At 44.6% G+C, this 22,165-nt stretch overlaps 1 protein-coding gene across 7 annotated transcripts in view; it reads left to right on the forward strand.

The window, feature by feature from the left end:
- Nucleotides 1–22,165, forward strand: part of p4ha2 (prolyl 4-hydroxylase subunit alpha 2) — a 133,815-nt gene that overhangs the window by 108,361 nt on the left and 3,289 nt on the right. For all 7 annotated transcript variants that reach the window (XM_033029879.1, XM_033029878.1, XM_033029873.1 and 4 more), the window contains 2 exons: nucleotides 19,257–19,325; nucleotides 22,007–22,103. In XM_033029879.1, coding sequence (XP_032885770.1) covers nucleotides 19,257–19,325; nucleotides 22,007–22,103 — 166 coding nt within the window. The remainder of the gene's footprint in view (nucleotides 1–19,256; nucleotides 19,326–22,006; nucleotides 22,104–22,165) is intronic.

Raw genomic sequence — 22,165 nt, forward strand, 5'->3', positions numbered from 1 at the left:
ATTCGTCCCCTCTCCACCTCCTGCTTATTTTCCTGTGAAACACTTTTCTCTATGCATTCCAATATAAACGTGTTCAAAGTATTATCTGTTCCTGTATTACTTTGTTTCATCCCATATTAATGGTCGTATTTTCTATGTTGTATTAATCTAGTACATAGTTGGGCATCCAAATTCCCCAGGCTAGTTTTCCAATGTCCATTGTGTGACTTGTCCATTTACGCATGTGTTTACAGCACTCTTCCCATTTCAGAGTATTTTACTGGGATACGTAGATATCAAATCAAAAAGTTTAAAAAAAGGGTTGACCGAGCAGAATAGGCTTCTAGGAATTTTTGAAAATCTCGGGAAAGGTAATACAGAAAAGAGGTTTTCGGGGAGAATGTCAAAATACACCTGCAGTGGAGCAGAGTAAACAAGGATTGTGGGTCAAAGGAAGGTATGGAGCACCCTGCTGTTTCAGATATTCAGAAGAGATTTCCAACACAGAATAGAGTACGGTTGTCCAAATACTCTTTGTTTTAATTGCAATTTCAGTTGCAGTTAAAGCATTAAAATTTACATTGATGAGGGATGGATTGTAATCATGAAGAAGACCTTTGTTCATGTTCAGCTGGGGCTAGTCCAGCTGGTGTTCAGCGCATTTTCTACTCCCTCAGATTCATACACTCATTTGAAGTGCTCATTGTGACTTGAACTTAACTATCCACCAACTGCATCTGCTTCGGACAACGGATGATCAAAGGCGTTTTACATCTGGTAGTACGAGGGCTTCTGATTCTGCTTGCTTCTAGCATGAATAGGTAGAATGGATATGAATCTTCATTCCTATTTGGTCTTCAGCTGATTCGGCAGGGATGGCTGCATGCTTGGGTGCTAAGAGAGAATGCAGGCTCACCTGCTTTGTTGGGCTGTATTTTCCTCCATTCTTCACTTACTTTAACTCGAAAGGGAAAGAGCTCCACTTCTATGTGCAGGGATCATGTTGGAACTCCATTCAGATCAGGGAATATGTATTAGTAACTCTGTTAATCAATTAAATGTGCTAGTTGGCATCAATACATGGATATATTAATATTGATAAATAATGAATTGTATAAGTGGTTTACGTCCGGAATGCAGCCGCCCAGACAGTATTATCAGTGGAAAGGATGTTAATAATTCATTGAATTAACTTTGAATTGTTCCATGTTCTCTGGTCTCTGGTCTCTGCATGCTTTCATTTTCATTGATTGATATCATTCTGAGAAAAAGTCCTTTCATTAATAAGTTGCTTGTTAACATTAGGAAACAGTGTTTGGTATATATATGTAAAATGTTATCTTCACCAATGCTTATTTAAAATTTCATATTTCAACAAAATTCAGTCTGTCATTGATCCAAAGCAACATTGTATACCGTATCCCAAACTATGTGTTATGCAGCAAGGTTTCACAGCTAATACGCAAAATGTGCAATGCTGACTTTATTATACCATTCTTAGATGTATAAAATCATAAATTATTTGTTTTTACTGAATTATCATTGGGTGATTTCAGTTTAATATAAGACTTGGAAGACAATGGAGGTTGATTTAAAATCACGTTTTACCAAACACGTATGTTGATTATTGACAGTCTGCTAATATTTGTGAATTTATCATCATTCACCAATTGAACAGCACCAGAACATCTTGTCCTACTTGGAATTTAAAATTCTAACCATCCTTCGAACACAGAACTAAATTAAACTTGTCCTCTTATTGTTCAGAGATTCATTTTCTAGAAGGGCTCCTACCCGAAATGTCATCTATCCATTAGCTCTACAAATGCTGCCTGACCTGATGAGATGCTCAAGCACTCCATGATTTGTTCAAGTTTTCAACATCTGCAGCGCCTTGCATTACCCTACATCCTAGAAATTGGATCGGATCCTTTTATTGTGATATGCTAAATTGTATTTACTTGAGAGTTACTGCCTTAAGAAATAGACATTCTGTCTGCAGTTCTACCCCTGCTTATGCAGGGCCACAAAGGAGCCTACAGACATTGCATTGGCAAAGGATAGCAAATTGCTGCATGAGTGAACAGCAGGATAATGGTCTGGTGATCACAGCAGAAAGTTTCTGTAGAGAGGAGTAATGGTGGCAGGCAGCACACACGGGAATAATGTTGAGGAGCTCAACACATAAGAGTGGACCATGCTGTTCACCTGTGTGCGGGATGATTTGAGGTGTTTCTCAAGGTGAACAATAACATCCCAGCAGAGGACACGGAACATATGAACATGATGTGGAGATGTGAAAAGTGATCTTTTTGCTGGTAATAGCGTTGGAGGTGCATGACACCAATTGTCTCTTATTGCCCAGAACTACTAAGTACAAAATGCTGATTTTGAAGTTCCAGCCTGACCCCATGAGAAATTATTGAAAGAATGCAAGCAAATCGTTTTAAAGTGTAGAAATGTAATGGATGAGAAAATTGAAAGATTATCGCTGGAGGGTGAAAGGTATTTGAAGGTATGTGCTAATTTCATCATGGGCATGTAAAGGATGTAAAAGAAGGTCATTTGAGCTGCACCACAAACTAGGGAGAAGCTGATGGACCCAGAGCAGAGAGGACAATCCAGGGGGTTGTGGCAGAGCAATGTTTGTCCAGAGGTTTTTTATGCAAAATGACATTGGTTGACCTCAAGGATGTTATCTAAAGAAGGATCCCAACCCGAAACAACCAGAGATACTGCCTGACCCGCTGCATTACTACAGCACTTTCTGTTTGTTGCTCAGGATTCCAGCATCTGCAGTTCCTTATCTATACTTATATAGGATAACACAAGCAATTGAAATTCTGGTGGCCTGACTGCAGAGAATCTTAGGAGGATATATTTATTGAATCTGAATATGAAAGAACTGTGGAAATAATATTGGAGCAGAGCCAAGATAGAAGAGAAGAGTCTGAAGAAGGGTTTCGGCCCGAAACGTTGCCTATTTCCTTCGCTCCATAAATGCTGCTGCACCCGCTGAGTTTCTCCAGCATTTTTGTGTACCTTAGAAGAGAAGAGTCTGTGAGAAGAGTCGGAAGATGGGTCACGACTCAAAATGGTCACCCATCTTTTTCTCCTGAGATGCTGCCTGACCCGGTGAGTTACTTCGGCACTTAGTATCTATCCACGATATAACAATTCAGTCTGAAGAAGGGTCTCAACCTGACACGTCACCTATCCATGTTCTTCAGACATGCTGCCTGACTTGCTGAGTTACTCCAGCACATTTATCCTTTTTTTGTAAACCGGCATCTGAAGTTTGTTGTTTCTACTATAGGAGTTTAAAGATAGCTTCCATATTTTTTCAACATAGGAGGAGGCCGCACAGATCATTGAGTCTTGCTACATCACAGAGCAAACCTATTTCCTCAGTAATTCTCCCTGTGATCTATTTTCTCCTGTGGCTATCCAGATTGTGGGCATTACAATGAATGACACAGGGAAGTTGTAATCAAAGTCTCATCTTCCAGATGGGCACAAGATGTAATCATTATCTGTGTGGGACATCAGTGCCTGAGTAATTGAGAGGAGCATCTTTTCAGGAATTGGCTGAGGAACTAGCCTGAATTACATTGCAAGACTCCTATGTTAGAGTCATGGAGGTATACAACACAGAAACCATCCCTTTGGACTGTTGAGTCGACACTGACTGTCAACGTCCCATATACCCGAATCCTGCATTAATCCCAATTATCATTCTCCCCACATTTTTATTAACTGTCCCCTGATTTTAACACTCACCTTGGGACAATTTCTGGTAGCCAGTAAACCCATCAAAGTGGCAAGTTTCGCTTACTTTAGAGATACAGCATGGAAACAGGCCCTTTGGTCTACCGAGTCCACACCGACCATCAATCACCTTTTCTATATTATCTCACTTTTTAAATTCTTACATTCGAGGGGCAATTCACAGAGGCCAATAAACCTACAGACCCCCACATCTTTGGGATGTGGGTGGAAATCCAGGGCATCCTGAGGAAACCAAAGGGTCACAAGGGGAATGTGAAAATTCAGCATAAATAGCACTCAAGTTTGGAATCACCCGGGTCCAGGTTTGATTCTGAGTCTGGGTTATTGGCTGTTAAACTCGCCAACAAACAGACTCTGAACTGTAACAGCCTATTGCACTTTATCTGCTTATTTATATGTATATTGAACTGAACTGTTCTATATTTTTGCTTACAATATTCTGTTGTGCTGCAGCAAGCAAGAATTTCATTTTCTTATCTGGGACACATGACAATAAACTCTCTTGACTCTTGACTTGACTTGGGTCTCTGGCAGCAGTTCTACCAGCTAAGCCACAGTGAATTGATTTACTGCCTTCAGTGAAGGATGATCTCTTTACAGCTCTACATTTGCTTATTGTGGAACAGAGGGCCTGACCGATACTACAAGGAAGATGTGTTGAAATAGAACTTGTGGGTTTCCTGGCAAAACCAGGCTTTGTTCAGCGCAGCTGCTGCCACTTTGATCTGCAGCAATCTGACAATCAGCCCTCAAACACATTCACACTAGTTCTCTATTATCCCACTTTCTCATCCTCTCCCTTCGGGGCAATTTTACAGAGGGCCAATTAGCCTACAAACCCGCACGTCTTTGGGATGTTGGAGGAAACCGGAGCACTGGAGGAAACCCATGCAAACCTGCAAAGTCCACACGGATAGCACCTGAGGTCAGTGTCGAACCCAGGTCTCTGTTGTTGACAGGCAGTAACTGTACCAGCTGCACTGCTGTGCAGACCCAGTGTAGTTGTTTTGTATTGCTTGGCCTCTGGATGAATACAAGCGACAGAAACTCATCTTCAGGAGACATGTTTTTTTCCATTTCTATCCTAGTACCACATTATATCTCAGCCGGGTATAGAAGTTGAGAGGTCATGTTGCAGTTATGTTAGATGCTGGTGAAGCCGCATTTAGAGTAGTGTGTTCAGTTCTGAGCACTATGTTATAGGAAAGATGTTGTCAAGCTGGAAAAGGTGCAGAGAATATTTGGATGTTGCCAGGACTCGAGGGTCTGAACTATAGGGGGAGGTTGAGCAGGCTGGGACTCTATTGCTTGGAGTGCAGGAAGATGAGGGGTGATCACATAGAGGTGTACAAAATCATGAAAGGAATAGATCAGTTTCTTGCCTGGAGTAGAGGAATCAGCCTTGTCCAAATTCAAGATGGGGCCTACCTGCGACGACATTTTGCGAACAGCACAAAGAGCGGCACAAAGAAAAACAGTAAAATACAGCTTTTATGAACTCACCTGCATCAGGAAATCCACTGGAATCAACGGCGTAAGTAGCGAGCTGCTAACTCATTTAAATGCATTAACGCTACTGAGGACTCCCATTGTTAGCGCCGGCAAGGGAAGCCCCGGTCAGAGGGGATTCCCCAAACTCGTGGAGGAGCGCAGGCACAGCAAGAACCTTACCTGCAAACACCGGGGAGGCCTTCAGGGAGTCCGGAATCGAGGCCGTCGGGCAGGATCCCCCAGCACTAACAGAGCTGGAGGTGCCGACTGTATGGGAATTCCCAATCTCAGGATTCCCTGACCTTGCGGAGACCCGTAAGTACTGTACCTGTAAACAGCGAGGAGGGCTCCAATGTAGTACGGAAACTTGGCCGTCGGGCAGGACTACAGGTCAGGCTGAAGCGGAGGGGACTTCGGCCCTCTCTCGCTACTATCCTACTGGCCAACGTACAGTCACTAGAAAATAAAGTGGCTGACCTAAGGGCAAGGCTGCTTTAGCAAAGGGAGCTGAGGGAATGCTCTGTGTTCTGTTTCACAGAGACATGGCTCACCCCCAGCTCCCCAGACTCAGTGGTCCAGCCTGAAGGGTTCTCCATCCACCGTATGGTCCGTACACTGGCATCTGGGAAAGGGAGAGGAGGGGGCGTCTGCCTCATGGTCAACTCTGCGTGGTGCTCAGACATGGCAGTCCAGTCCAACTCCTGCTCTCCACACCTCGAACATCTGGCGGTGAAGTGCCGTCCCTTCTACCTCCCAAGAGAATTCACCTCCATTATCCGGTCTACATCCCACCCCAGGCAGACGTCCGTCTGGCACTGGAGTGGTTGCACGCCGTGGTCAACAAACACCAGACGTCTTATCCCGAGGCATTTACCACCATCGCCGGGGACTTCAATAAAGCAAAATCTCAAGAAATCGCTCCCTAACTTCCACCAACATGTCTCCTGCTGCACTAGAGGACCAAACACCCTCGACCACTGCTACACCACCATCAAGGATGCCTATCGTTCTATCCCTGACCCTCACTTCGGTAAATCCGACCATATCATGGTGCTGCTTCTTCCTGCAGCAATTGAAGAGCGCACCCCCAGAGGTGAGGACTGTACATAGCTGGTCCGGGGGGGGGGGGGGGGGGGGGTGGGGGGTGGGGGGTGCAGAGGAACAACTCCAGGACTGTTTGGAATCTGTAGACTGTGCAATGTTCAGGGATTCGGCAACGGCCCTGAACGAATACGCCACAGTCATTACAGACTTAATAAGAAATGTGTGGAGGACTGCATCCCTACAAAAACCTTCCCAATCAGAAGCCTTGGATGAACTCTGAGATCTGCACTCTTCTAAAGACCAGACACCGGGCATTCATGTCTGATGATACAGTGGTCTACAAGAAGTCCAGATATGATCTTGGTAAGGCAATCAAAAAGGCCAAAAGGGACTTTTGCTCCAAGCTGGAGGATGAGACAGATGTTCGGCAGCTGTGGCGGGGCCTGAATGCAATCACCTCTTATAAGGCGAAATCAGGAGGTAGCTTGAATGTCGGCGAAACATCACGCCCTGACGAGCTCAATGCGTTTTACGCACGCTTTGATAGGGAGAATACTGATGTGCCTTCTCGAGCCCCCTTTCACTGTGATGGTATTTCAGTCTCAGTCACAGAGGCCGACGTCAGAAAATCCTTCAGAGGGGTGAAACCTCGAAAAGTGCCTGGACCTGATGGTATACCAGGTTGTGTTCTAAAAACCTGTGCGGACCAACTGGCGTGAGTTTTTGCGGACATTTTCAACCTCTCACTTCTGAGGTCTGAGGTTCCCACCTGCTTTAAAAGGGCATCAATTATACCGGTGCCCAAGAAGAGCAAGGTGACGTGCCTCAATGACTATTGACTAGTGGCACTAATGTCTGTGGTGATGAAGTGCTTTGAGAGGTTCATCATGGCGCAAATCATCTCCTACCTCGACAAAAACCTGGACCCACTGCAGTTCGCCTACCGCCACAACAGATCAACAGTGGATGCGATCTCGCTGGCTCTCCACTCTGCTCTGGACCACTTGGACAACAAAAACTCATACAATCATCCCCTCCAAGCTGGTTACCAAGCTCTCAGATCTGGGTCTCTGTGCATCCCTCTGCAATTGGTTCCTCGACTTCCTCATTCAAAGACCACAGACTGTTCGTATTGGTGGAAATGTGTCAGCCTCGATAACAATCAGCATGGGAGCACCTCAAGTCTGCGTGCTCAGCCCCCTGCTGTACTCACTCTATACTCATGACTGCGTAGCCGGTCATAGTGTGAACTCCATCATCAAGTTCACTGACGATACCACTGTTGTGGGGCGTATCACTGATGGGGATGAGTCAGAGTATAGAAGTGAGATCGACCGACTGACCAAATGGTGCCAGCACAATAACCTGGCCCTCAACATCAACAAAACCAAGGAACTGATTGTGGACTTTGGAAGGGGTAGGATGAGGACCCAACAAGATGGTGGAGAGGATCAAGAGCTTTAAATGCCTGGGCATGCATATTTCTGAAGATCTCTCCTGGTCCGAGAACACTGATGCAATTAATAAGAAAGCACATCAGCGTCTCTACTTCCTGAGAAGATTACGGAGAGTCGGTATGTCAAGGAGGACTCTCTCTAACTTCTACAGGTGCACAGTAGAGAGCATGCTGACCGGTTGCATCGTGGCTTGGTTCGGCAACTTTAGCGCACATGAGCGGAGAAGACTACAAAAAGTAGCAAACACTGCCCAGTCCATCATCGGCTCTGACCTCCCTAACATCGAGGGGATCTATCGCAGTCGCTGCCTCATAAAGGCTGGCAGCATCATCGAGGACCCACACCATCCTGGCCACACACTCATCTCCCCGCTATCTTCAGGTAGAAGGTACAGGAGCCTGAAGACTGCAACGTCCAGGTTCTGAAATTGCTACTTCCCAACAGCCATCAGGCTATTAAATTCAACTGAAATAAATCTCTGAACATTAATAGACATTATCTATTTGCAATTTATCTGCTTATTTATTGATGTGTGTATATATTTATATAATGGTATATGGACACACTGATCTGTTCTGTATTCATGCCTACTGTATTCTGTTGTGCTGAAGCAAAGCAAGAATCTCATTGTCCTATCTGGGACTCATGACAATATACTCTCGATGACTTGACTTCAACAACCGGAGGACATGGGTTTATGGTGAACGGGTAAAGATAGGAACCCGAGGGGCAATTCTTTCATACAAAGGGTGGTGGGTGTTGCCGGAGGAGGTAATTGAGGCAGGCACTATCGCAATGTTTAAGAAACATTTGAATAGCTACATGGCTATGACAGTTTTAGAGAGGTAAGTGGGACCCGTTGGGTTCCAGTCACGGGAGGCTTGGTCCCCCAACGCAACCCGTTCCCCGAACGCAATATTCCACCGCTCACCCTTAGCCCTTAACTGCGCAGGTGTGGCTCATTTCCCCTCATCCCCAAGCACTCCCTCCCCCTCCTCTTCATGTGTGGGAGGGGAGGGGGGAGGGAAGTTGGATGTGTGGCAAGAGGGTGTGTGGGGTTAGAGGGGAGGAGGGGTGAGTGTGGACGGGGAGGTGTAGGAGGGGGGAGAGGGTGGTGTGGGGGGAGGGGGGTGTGTGGCAGGGGGGTGGGGGTTGTGGGGTGGGGGGGAAGTGTGTATGTGGGTGGGAGGGGTGTGGGATGGGGTTGTGGGGGCAGGGGAGCTGGGGGGTTGTGGGGGCGGGGGGGTTTTGTGGGAGCGGGGAGATTGTGGGGGCGGGGGGGTGGGGGCGGGGCGGTTGTGGGGGTGGAGTTGTTGGGGGATTGTGGGGGTGGGGGGTTGTGTGTGTTGGGGGGTGTGTGTGGGCGGGAGGGAGGATGTGTGGGCAGGGGGGGCTTATGGGGGGGAGGTTGTTGTAGATGGGCAAGAAACTTGGTGGACTCCCAACAGAGGAGAACGGTGAGTAAACTGGCGTAAAATTGTAGCGCTATCGCGAACCATTTTTGCGCAAATAGAAAGACCACGCAACCGGAAGATAACAAGATCAGAGTTTTAGTTATGTATAGATGGATAGATAGAAGATGGGCCAAATGCAGGCAGGTGGGACTAGTTGGTCATTGCGGGCAGGTTGGGACAAAGGGCCTGTTTCCACGCTGCATAACTCTATGACTCTATGGTGTGATTGGAGATTGCATTGGTGGGTGTAGCTAGAAAAGTACAGGGGGACCCTTGATCTCATGATCCATGACTCAGACAGTGCTGACGTTATACAGCGGTGTAGACTCACTCAGAGTGAAAGACTCACTTGTGCTTCCTGAAAACAACATTTACCATCAGGAAATCCTTCATCTGATTTACATCAACCTGCATATTAAGGGAATAGAAACCTTTCCTGTTCATAAGCAGAGCTGTGCTTTAACCCTTAAAGAGCACATGAGTGCAATAAGTGGCTCTCTCACAACAAGCCAGCAATTTCACAAATCCGAGTCCTTGAGTTGTCACTTTTTCTCACGGAAATCACAATGGGTGAAATAGTTTCTCCAGGAATGCAGTGCCTCATGAACTCTCTGAAGCCATGGTGAGCAGCAGATTGAGGGGCCACTTGGAATGATCCTGCAGTGTGGAACTTTGGCATTCATGAGACCTCGACCAACATGGGGACAGCAGTCCAGACCCAGACATAGTGGGCCGACAGACCCGTTCATGTGCTGTACTGTTCTATATTCTAAGAGCATGATCAAAGAGCTTCTAACAAAACTTTACTTTTCGCAAAAGTTTTGGAAAACCTGAGTCTGGCAGGACATTGTTCACCTGAGGGATTCAGGTAGTACGTGATATCTTTTTAGATTCTGTGGAAGAAAGCTTGTTGTAGATGGGCAAGTATTTGCCTCCTGACATAAGTTCCTTCTGCCCATGCAAGTGGGCAGTCATGGCCATAGTGTTGGTGTGCAGCCCATGACATGACCACCTCGGCACTCACTTTTATTGGTATCTTAGTAGCTATGTACTGGAGACAAAGCCTGTACTCAATTCTGAAGTGGCTCAGTTAGTTGACCTAAGGCAAGCAGAGTATATTTTTAAATCACAAGGGACAAATCAGCCTGATGTGATCTGAATTTCACTGAGCCTGTTCCCGAGCTGTTGTAATGTGGATGCTGGTGTTTCATTTCTGTCAGTATGGGCAGAAATAGGCAATGCATGAAGAGTGCAGTCAATAGTTGTAACTCTGACACCAAAACTAGATCAGGTCCAACACCATGAACAGCAACTACAATCTCCATCCCCTCCCCTCCCCAGTTCTCCCAGCAGCCTTACTGTCTCCGACTACATTCTATCTCTGTCCCACCCACTCCCCTGACATCAGTCTGAAGAAGGGTCTCGACCCGAAACGTCACCCTTTCCTTCTCTCCGTGGAAAGAAAAACAGGTTAATAGAGAATGGGATTCATTTTCTTCATTCGATTCAGAATGGAGCACGAAAGGAGCATTACATAGGAAATAGGACAGCTAAAGATGGTTTAGTTTTTGATGCTCATTTTATAAGAAAATTACATCTGGCAGTCAGCTTGCATTATTTATCTGCGTTGCTCCAGGCTGGTTTCTTTTCTCCCCCATTGGTGAAGTACTGTTATAATTATTCTTTCTGCCATTGTATATTGTTAGAGTAACTAACTGCATTCAGCTGCTTTATAAATGAAGCCACTGAAGCACAAGTATATACATATCTCTGGCAACTCATTCACTCAAATCAAACTCACTCAATTCAAAGTGGTCTTAGTGCAATTATCTCTTTACATATTAGATACATTATCAATGGTAGCCTGACCATACACACCTCCTGTAAACCACACCCCCACTATCACATCCAGGCCTAGTTTGAATGGATGTGGAGAAGATGTTTCAAGTGATGGGAAAGTCCAGGCCAAGAGGCCACAGCCTCAGAATGATAAGGCGTACCTATAAAATGGAGATAAGGAGGGATTTCTTCAGCCAGAGGGTGGTGAATCTGTGGAATTCAATGCCACAGATGGCTGTGGAGGCCAAGTCATTAGGTACTTTTAAAGTGCAAATTGTGAAGCTCTTGATTAGTAAGGGCGTCGAAGGTTATGAGGAGGAGAATGGAGTTGAGAGGGGAAAATAGATCAGCCATGATCGAATAGCGGAGTGGACTCAATGAGCCTAATGGCCTAATTCTACTCCAATGTCTAATCCCCTAATACAATGATTATGTTTAGTAGTACAGTTTATTAAAAAATACTCCATGGCTCAAGTTGAAGGCTCACCCTACAGTGGTGAGCAACAGAAATTGAGGGCGCACAAGAAGAAGAATTGGAGGAGTGGAGAAATGTTAGTGATAGAGGTTGCACAGACCTGGAGGAACAAATTCATTTCAGGAAAGTGAGCAATAAGACCAATAATGAGGATTAGGAAGTAATATATCACTCCTATAAGAAGTTGAAAGGTATTCTCTTTGAGTGTCTCTTCTCCTTCGTTTTCCTTTGGCTATTGCTCTGCTGAATTAGGATGCGTTGTTATTTCAAGATAAAGCTGTTGTGGTTACATTAAGTAAAAATTAATTAGTTTAGAGATACAGCGCGGAAACAGGCCATTTGGCCCATGGAGTCCTCGCTGACCAGCGATCCCCGCACACTAACGCTATCCTACACACTCTAGGGGCAATTTACAATTATACAAAGTCAATCAATCGACAACAAGTCTTTGGAGTGTGGAAGGAAACCAGAAATTAGAGAGAAAACGCACGCAGGTCACGGAAAGGACGTACAAACTCCGTACAGACAAGCACCCTCACCCGCTGTGCAACTGTGCTGCACATGTTTATGATCAAACAAACGTTTATGATTATGTGGAATTCCCAGCATTGAAACGGGATACTTGACTAATCTAATCTTTACTAGAGTCAATGCAATACTCAATCCCCTTCACATTCTGCTCTACCCATCTCCCTCTGGTATGTGCCACACCTTCCGTTAACTACACATACGTTATCTTCCTAGACCAACAATGCTGCTGAAGCAACATCTTTAAGAAGCAATCAATTGCTCAGCATTTAAGTGCAGATGAATAGATTTATAACAAAGATACCAGCCTCAGTTGCTTTTCCTGGAAGTTGAATGGTAACCACTTGAAAAATGCTGCGCCGATATTCTGCAGAAATATCAGAATGACTGGTGTTGCCTTGACATTTGTTAAAACTTGCGGCTGGTTAAGGTACTGATTAAAATCAAGTTGCTGCAAATTTAGCAGCTCGGTCTGGTTTAAAGTTTGCTAATGCCTTAACCTATATTTTCATGACTAATGTAACGGGCCAGAAAGACACTCTGCAGGTGTCTGCTTTGTCGAAAATTTCTTTCAGCAGGCATAAGACATTCTGTGAGGGGGTTGTGGTTCATATTGGTATCAATGATATAGGTACAAAGAGAAGTGAGGTCCTGCAAAGAAAATGTAAGGAGTTTAGGCAGTAAATTAAAGAACAGGTCTTCCAGGGTTGTAATCTCAGGATTACTCTCCATGACAAGAGAAGAAATAGAAAGATAGTGCAGTTCAATACGTAGCTGAGGAGCTGGCCCAGGGGAGAGGACCAGATATATGGATCATTTAGCTGTCTTCTAGGGCAAGTGGGGCCTGTGCAAGGTTGTTTCTGAACTGGAGAGGATAATATCTGCAGGAGGTTCACGAGTGCTACTCGGGAAGTGACAGAGCAGCGGAAATCAGAGCTGCAGGTCAGCAAATGGAGGGATTAATAAGAAGATAGAGGTTATGACAAGTACGTCTGAAAGGAAGGACAGACAGGGGTCAGTTAATGAACCATGAGACTTTTCACCTCTATCTCGGTTGTTATCTCCAGCCTTCTGGATATTAACAGAGACTCAGTGAGTTGCAGGCTCTCATTACATAGTGTATTCTGGTTTCGTGGGGACAGTTTATTGGGGTGATGGTTAGAGAATATCAGTGACAGAGAAGCTTAATTGTCCAATTATGAGAGTGTTAATGGCAAATATGGACAAGACACAATGGCCAGGAGAAAGGGGGTTGCAAACGCCCTGAATAGGTGGCAAGATCCATGAAAACAAATGATGAGAAGGCATGTGATAACTGGTGTTTATTTGTGGCCTTGCTTGAGGTTTTCAACTGATTCTATTTCTGCATGTTTTTGCTGTTATTTCTGATGCCTTGCCAGATAACATAAAATATTATTTGTCATGAGCCCATTCTAATTTTATCATTTTACACTTTGCATGGGTTTGTTAATAGTTGTGGCAGCATATTTAACCCTCTGAATATTTATTCCCTACTATTTATATTTATTTTGGTGCTGAACTGACATTCTGGCAATGGGACTAAAACATCAAGTAGCAAGTACAGGAAATGTACGGTTAGTATCTGAATAGAAAAATGGCTGTTGCATTGACATCCTTCAACTGGTTAGCTCCAAGTTCCTTCATGAAATGACTAGGATGAACCTTATAGCATAAATGAGAGAATGGAGGGAAGCATCACAGATGTCAAGTGCTGACATCCATTTGAGAGAATGTGCCATTTCAATGTGCAAATCCCTCCTGTTGTGAAGTTATGACCATCCCATAATATTTTGACTTCTATCTGTACAATTAGATCTTGGATTGAGAAAGCTCCTGTGGTGTAGGAAGTCATCTCAAGACATGAAAATTAACATTGGCAAAGGAAATATCCATTTCAGCTGACAGTGCAGGAACAGAGCAAGTTTTGAAAGGGTGATGATAAAGCTGATATCACCCATACACAGGTCGGTGGGGGCGCTGCGAGACGGCTGCCCTGACAGCAGCGTCTTAGTCAATTCAACTTTTTTAGTTTTTTTTAGTATGTCTAAATGTTTGTTTTAATGTCTCTCGGTGTGTCTTGTGTGGGGGGTGGTGAGGGGAGAACCGCTTTCAGTCGGCTCCTCCATGGAGAGGCGACTTTTTCCATGTCGCCTCCCTCGTGGCCTAACACCCAGGATTGGTGCGGCCTTTCCCGGAGCTTCAGCAGCGGGCGCAGCGTGAACTTTTCATCGCGGAGCAGGCGAGCCTTCGCCAGGCGGGAGTGCTCCGATCGCTGGCCCACAGCAGCCTGAAGCCGGTCCAGCTGGCGCAGTGTCTGGAGCCTGGGATCCCTCATTGGGGACCCCGGAGAAGATAAGCTCCGACCACCGGCCCGCGGCCTACAACAGCTTGAAGCCGCTGTCTGCGGTGCTTCTAGCCGCGGGCACTGCGGGGACTTACCAGCCGGAGCGGGATCCCTCGCTGGCAATCCCTGGAGTAGAGCGCCGACCACCGGCCTACGTCATCTTCAAGCTGCGGTTTTCAGTAGGGAAGCACCGATTCGGGACTTACCTTGCCTGTACATCTGGCCGCCCGCTGCGGAGGTTTATGGTCCCGACCATGGGGAAAAATGGAGGAGGACTGACTATACTTTGTGCTTTCCACCACAGCTGGATGTTTTTGTGTTAAATTTTTTATCGTGTATTGTGTGTTCTTTTTTATTGTACCGCTGCTGGCAAGTTCATTTCACTGCCCTTCATTGTGTATGTGACGAATAAATCTGACTATTGACTATTGATACACATGTAAAACTGAACTCAGGTTTTCAGATCTCGGCAAGTTGATACAAGTGAGGACCTAAGATAAATATGTTTGGACCCCAGAGGTAATGGTGCAGAAACAGGTTGAGAAAGGATTCTCTCTACACGTATGAATGGATAAGGGTGGAATCTATCACATACAATCCTACTCAGCTGGGTAACATGAAAGCAGGAATACTTAAGCAACTGTATGCAGAAACGTCAAGATAAATAGTGGAAAGCTCAACATAGTTACAGGAACTAATTTCTGAGTTTGAAACTTCCCATTGTCCCAGTCAGAGTCTGACTGGAATAGAATAGAATAGAATGCAATTTATTGTCATTTAAACCTAGGTTTGAACGAAATATAATTTCTACAGTTTTTTACATTACAAAACAATCCAAGACCCACACTTAACACAGTTTACATAAACATCCATCACAGTGAGTCTCTAACATCTCCTCACTGTGATGGAAGGCAAAGTCTTTATCTTTTCCCTTTGTTCCTTCTCCCGTGGTTCAGCAGTCCAACTGCAGTGTCGAGGCGAACTGGGGCTCCGATGTTAAAGCCCCCGGCGGGCGAGGGTAAGTCCTGAGGCCGTTTAAGCCACGCTGGGCGATGTTAGGCCCCGGCTCCATGTCCTTAAACCCGCGATTCCAGCGGGAGAAGTCGCCGTTGCGGAGCTCGGAAAAGCGGTCTCCCACCAGGGACCTGCGAGCTCCCGATGTTCCCGTCCACCGGGTCTGCGGCCGGTGCCTCCGAACTCCAAAAGTCGGGTCGCAGCCGCGCGCCACCACAGCTCTTCCCGCTCCGAAGTTGGCCAGCTCCGCGATGTCAGTTCCGCAGGCTCTGCAACAGGAGCCCTCAGGTTAGTCCCGGCCAGAGGTCGCCGCCGGCTCCACGATGTTAGGCCCAACGACATCCGAGACCCGACAGGGAATAGTCGGGTCCCCGCACAGGGAAGAGATTTAAAACGGTTTCCCCCACAGCCCCCCACCACCCCCCACATATACACAGCTAAAAAAAATAATAAAAACTAACTCAAGACATACATTTAACAAGACAAAAATAAAAAAAGACAGACGACTGTAGTCGAGCCGCTGCCGTTAGGCGCCGCCACTAACCCACCAAAGGAGAGTGTCAAACCTAAAACACAGAGGCGGGACTATTTCCACAACAGCCTGTTTATGTCCCATAATTTGGGGGACAAGGGGGGACAAAAGCGTTTCCCCCCTTACCCCCACATTCCATGGAGACTTGCCTTCTATATTGCAGGACTGCCCATTTAAATCTTGTACATGTATCATTGTCCAACAAGATCTGTTTCCAGGGAGGATCAAAAGTAATGGTCCCTATTGAAGTGAATGGTCTCTCTTCATCCATCTGTTTTGTTGGTAGACCCTAACTTATCCTTGTAAATCCAATTAAGATCATCTCCAGTTTAAACACTCAGAATAAACTCTTGCAACAAACAACTAACAAACAATTCTGAAGCTGACCATTCTCTATGTCTATACAGAACCTTCTGTTTTTTAATGCTGTGCACTCATTCATTTTAATTATGAAAGTGCTTATTTACTCAGCTGGCACATAAACTCTAACGACCCAGGCCACTATACTGAAATAGCACATTTTCAAGTTAAATCTTTATGTAACCCAAGAGGATTTTATTTTTCCCTTCAATTCCTGAATTTAATGTGGCTTAAACATAAACTGGGCTTTCTTCACAACATGATTATGAATATTCGAGGGATCTTCCCTAACAATGTCAGTGGAAGATGTATTTAAAATTGGGGATGTTGAAGCCAATAAAACACTTCCTAATGCACCTTGACATCATTTTACTGCACATTAATGCCACCTTTGTGAGGGTTGGTCCAAGAGCCTTTGTTTTCTCTTGCATGGAGAGTTTTTGATAAGAAGGATTCAATGTAATGTGATGTGTGCCCAGGCATTCAGATACTTACTTTTCATCTTCCTTGTATAATTCTTAGAGCTGGTGCAAGAGCCTTTTGTTTTCTCCAAACATTGAAAATATTTGTGAAGGATTCAATGCAAAGTGATGTCTGTCCAGCATTCAGATACTTACTTTTCAACTTCCTTGTGCAATTCCTAGAGCTTTGTTTTCCAACAGTACTCCGTGGGATCTTGGTCAGATCACAGTGACTCTGTGCAAATTATCTGTATCTGCTCCAATTCACCATGCCACCCTTCCAAAAATATGTAATGTTTGGGAAATGTCTGATTTCTTTTTATTGAGACTTTTTTAATTGAATTCAACAAACTCCACTGAGGTTGTGATATGTTACAGGTGGATTTATACAGTGCTTGCAGTATATTCTGTCGATTTTAATTGTTTTTTTAATGGAGGTTAGGTGAGTTGGACTTGCAGGCATGTCATTTCTCTGCTCACAGATGTGTGCTATGGATAGACCAATTCATTGGAGTCGTTTGGAAGAATTTACTGTGGAGAATGGGGAGAACCGGAGGGTCTGCTATGTGTAGATTTCCAAGAGCTGCATCAAAAAAAGGTGTTTGATGAAAATAAAGGATTATGATTTAAGAAGTAACATAGTGGTGTGAATAGAGGCTGACCAAGAAAATCGGAGTACAGGTGTAAATAGGACTTTGTTCTGGTTGATGATATGAAATGAGTGGTGGGCCACAAAGATAAATCCTGTGGCCTCTACCTTTTATTAATTTATATTAATGACTTGAATTAAGGCATTAGATGTATGGTTCCTAAACTTGTTGTTGGCACGAAATAGGAAAGTAACTTGTGAAATTGGCATTTAAAGACAATCAAGGGAATTGGGTAAGTTAAGTGAATGGGAAAACCTCTGGCAAATGGAATATAATCTGGGTAATTTCAAATCATTCATGTCGGCCGGATAAAATGGAAATAAAACATCTTATCTGAATGAAGAGAGGTTGTAGAGTTTCTGGATGCAGAGTAATTTTGATGTCATGGTTTGCAATAGACAAATGTTGATTTGCAGTAAGTAAGCAGAATTTTATTATCAGGGGAATTGATTGAAACATAAGGAGATTACACTTAAATTATACAGAGCGTTAAATTATACTCTCATTTATGGAGTACTTTGTATGGTATTGATTTCTCAATTTAAAGAAGAATGTTATCGCATGGGAATTTGCTCAAAGAAAGTTTACTTGACTGGGCCTGTTGACTTACAATGAAAGGTTGGAAAAGCTAAGCATGTATCCTTTGGAATTTAGAAGATAGAACAGTGATTGAAGCATACAAGATTACGAGGGGACTTTACAGAGTGGATGTTTTCTTGAAGAGAATCTAGAATGAGGGATCAGAGTTTAAAACAGTCTTCCAATGAAGACATGAATGAGGTGATTGTTTTTTGCTGAAAAGTAGATACTTTTTTAACTTCAAAATTAAACTTTATTCAGAATTTAAAAAAATTTATACAAAACAAAAATTGGGCAAAAAAACTCTTCACACAATCTCAGTGTCTACGCATCCAATGCATTGAGTAATGTTCACACCTATCTTCATACAAACCATCCTTGCCAGCCATGTGGCCCCCTGGAGTGATATCCCTTCCCTTGTTTTAAGCAGTGTCCCCAGCGGACTCTGCCTTTCCATGTCCAGCAGCGGAAGGACCCCGCCACAGAGCCCTCGCATTGGCTGCACTGAGCTTCATTGCATCCATCAGCACGTACTCCTGCAGCCTGCAAAGGGCCAATCGGCAGCTTTCCCTGATGGACATCTCGCTCTACAGGGAGATCAACAGGATTTGGGCAGACCAAAGCTCATTGGGAAAAGACTAGAAGCCTTTATCTCCTGGCTGCTTTGGTGTCAGTCAGCATACAGCCGTATTTTTATTGATTGCATTATTTTCAATTTAACCCCGTAACAGGACTGGAATGTAGTTGATGTCAACACAAAGCTGTCCCGTTTTTTATTAAGGACCCGAGGCAGCATTTTACTGAGGGATACGGTGTGACAAAATAAAAACAAGGAGTTGCAAGCCAATTAGCATCTGGAAGTGAATAGGGCAATTCTGCCAAGAGTCTGCATCAGAGAGTCAAAGATGGGTTGAAGGCCTTTTAACACTGAGGGGTTCAAAGGCAGATGGTTGAGTTTTATCACTTTGAGTCAATTAGACAGTGTTGACACGTTATCTCTGTCTCACCATCTGTTGCTTTCTGTGTGTTATACACTTCTTTCAGGTCACTTTGTGACTGTGGGTTCAGTCTGTGCAACTGCTGGGATGTGTTGCATCAGCTGCATACATTTAGCATGGGAGTCAATGTGTCAAGCACAATTTCCATCGTTCCAGCTGCATTAATTTAAGATGAAAGCACCGTCTCACCATAAAAAGCTGGCACAGTATTGATTAATCTGTTTGTAATTCTCTCTGGCAGATGAGTGACGTTCCAGCAGGCGGAGCCACAGTATTTCCCGACTTTGGAGCTGCCATATATCCAAAGAAGGTAACTGGACAAGTTTTTGTACAATTTTGCTAATTCGAGGTTTCAAGGTTTGTTTATTGTCACATGTATCAATTAAGGTACAGTGACATTCAGATTGCCATACAGTCATACCAATAAAGATCAACAAGACAACCAAATACATTTTTAACATGAATATCCACCACAGCGACTCCCACATTCCTCACTGTGATGGAAGGCAAAAAAAAGTTTAATCTTCTTCCTTTCTTTGTTCTCTCGTGGTCGGGGCACTCGATCGGGGCGATCTATGCTCCCGCAACCGGCGGTCGAGCCCTCTGCATCGGGGCGATCAAGCTCCCGCATTGGGGGAATCTCAGGTCCCCGCACCGGGCGATCGGTCTCCCGAGTCAGGGCTGGTTGAACCTCCAGCGGCTTAGAGCTTCCTGCCATCAGTCTCTACCCGAGATTGCAAGCCCCTCGATGTTGAAATCCGCAGGCCGTGGTTGGAGCATCGATCCCAGGCAAGGGATTGCAGGCTCCGATGGTAAGTCCACTGCCCCGCGGTGGGGCTCAAAGTCAATCTTGAGCAAGGCCGCCAGCTCCATGATGTTAGGTCGCAGAGCGACCAGAGATACGACCCAGACAAAAATTGCATCTCCGGCAAGGTAAGAGATTGAGAAAAGTTCCCCCCCCCACATAAAACAAATCAGAGAACACCAAAACATAATCTTTAACGCGTACTTAAAATAACAAAACAGAAGAAAGGACAGACAGACTGTAGGCGAGGCAGTCATTGTTGGCGCCGCCCGGTATTATTTATACAATGGTTCTATATTATCACATGTACTGAAATTATTTTTTTGCATACAGTTCAGTAAATTATTACCATACATAAATACCATCCCAGATTGAGTATAAAGTGTACAGAAATAGCCCACTGAGACCATGTGCAAGAGTTATCAGGTTTTTCGTCCAGCAAACTGTTGTCCTTCACCTTGCCGTGCCAACTTCAGCCTTTGTGCTCCAGAGGTGACTTTCTGGATTATGTGCAAAATAAATGGATATGGGCTGCAATGGGGCAGGCAAACCTGCAAGAAATCAAGACCAAGCACTGGAACAAGTCAGCGGGTCAGGAATTATCTCTGGAGGGCACGGATGGGCGTTTTGGGTCAGGACCTTTCTTCGGGCTATTTGTTGGAGGGAGAAAGCTGGAAGAGAGGTGCGGGCAGGACATAGCCTGGCATGTGATCGGGCCGGAGAAAAGAAGGATCTCGACCTGAAATGTCACCTATCCATGTTCTCCAGAGATGCTGACTGACCTGTTGAGTTAGTCCAGTACTTTGTGTTCTGGTAAGTGGGAGATGGATACGGGCGAGGTAGGTTTTTGATTGGAAAATGGATTAACAATGGCCTGAGATGAAAAGAAACCTAACGATGTAAGATAAGTAGTGAAAAGACATGAAATGTGAAGCCAGAGGAGGGAATATATGTGGAAGAGGACAGGGAATGGGAAAAGGAGACAGGGTTGTAGGAGAAATGGATACACATCAAGGTTGGTCACAGCAGGGAAGGGGGGGGGAAAGAAACTGGGGTTATTGTTTAATTACCTAAAATTGGAGAATTCAATGTTCATACAATTAGGTTGTAAGTTATCCAAGCAAAATATGAGGTGCTGTTCCTCCAGTTTGCATCTGTCCTCTCTCTGACAATGGAGGAGGCCCAGGACATTAAGGTTGGTATGAAAATAGGAAGGGGAGTGAAAATGGTTAGCAGCCGAGAGATCCAGCAGGTCTTCCAACTGCATGAAATCGGCCTAGCTTTAATAATTTATTCATTGATAAACTACAATGAAATAGCTTCATTGGAATCCCCAGAATAAGTCTGGGGAAAGGTCCCAACCCAAAACATCGCCTGTCTATTCCCTACAGAGATGCTGCCTGACCTGCTGAGTTGCTCCAGCATTTCATGTTTTGCAAATAAAATTATTTCTCTGCTTTCATTTAAAGCTTGGTAAAACCCCTGGCATTGAATCTCCCTTTCATCAAGCTCACCTACCAAAATTGTAGTGTATTCGTGATTTTTGAGTGCCTACAATGTGCAACGTGTGTGCCTTAGTTTGCTGAATACCAAAAATGCAAGAGCATCCCAAAATGAAGCAAAATTGCATATATTTTTGTAGTTACAAGATCAAAGTCTGGAGAGTAATTTTTGTTTCACTTTCAAATTAAATTAGTATCCCTTGTGCGTAAGATAGTGCTAGTACGGGGTGATTGCTGATCGGCACGGACTTGATGGGCCAAAGGGCGTCATTCCAGGCTGTATCTCTAAATCTAAAGACTCTATTATGCCACATTTGCATCAACTCCCTACACACTCAGGGCAATTTTACAGAAGCCAATTAACTTGCAAATCCGCACGCCTTTGGGATGTAGGAGGCAACCGGAGCACCTGGAGGTAACCCAAGCAGTCACACGGAATAACATGCAAACTCCATGCAGACAGCACCCGAGGCCAGGATTGACTCTGGGTCTCTGGCGCTGGGTGGCAGCTTAATGTGCTTCATGGATACGGGACAGGGGCAGGTAAATGGATATGATAGAAATGTCGATGTGTTCATCTGTAGAGAAAAACAGAATAAACATTTCAGGTTGATATTTTTTCATCGCAACAGTTTGTATTGATTAAATTACATCTTTAAGATTATTTTTTTAATGTATCTCCAGGGAACAGCAATCTTCTGGTATAACCTTTTTAGAAGTGGAGAAGGTGATTACAGAACGCGACATGCAGCCTGTCCAGTATTAGTAGGAAGTAAATGGGGTAAGTATCTCTTGTTCGTGGAGTGACAAAAGATAAGGACCTGCATCCACACTGGGTGCTTG

Source organism: Amblyraja radiata, chromosome 11, assembly GCF_010909765.2.
Source record: "Amblyraja radiata isolate CabotCenter1 chromosome 11, sAmbRad1.1.pri, whole genome shotgun sequence".
Classification (NCBI taxonomy): Eukaryota; Metazoa; Chordata; class Chondrichthyes; order Rajiformes; family Rajidae; genus Amblyraja; species Amblyraja radiata.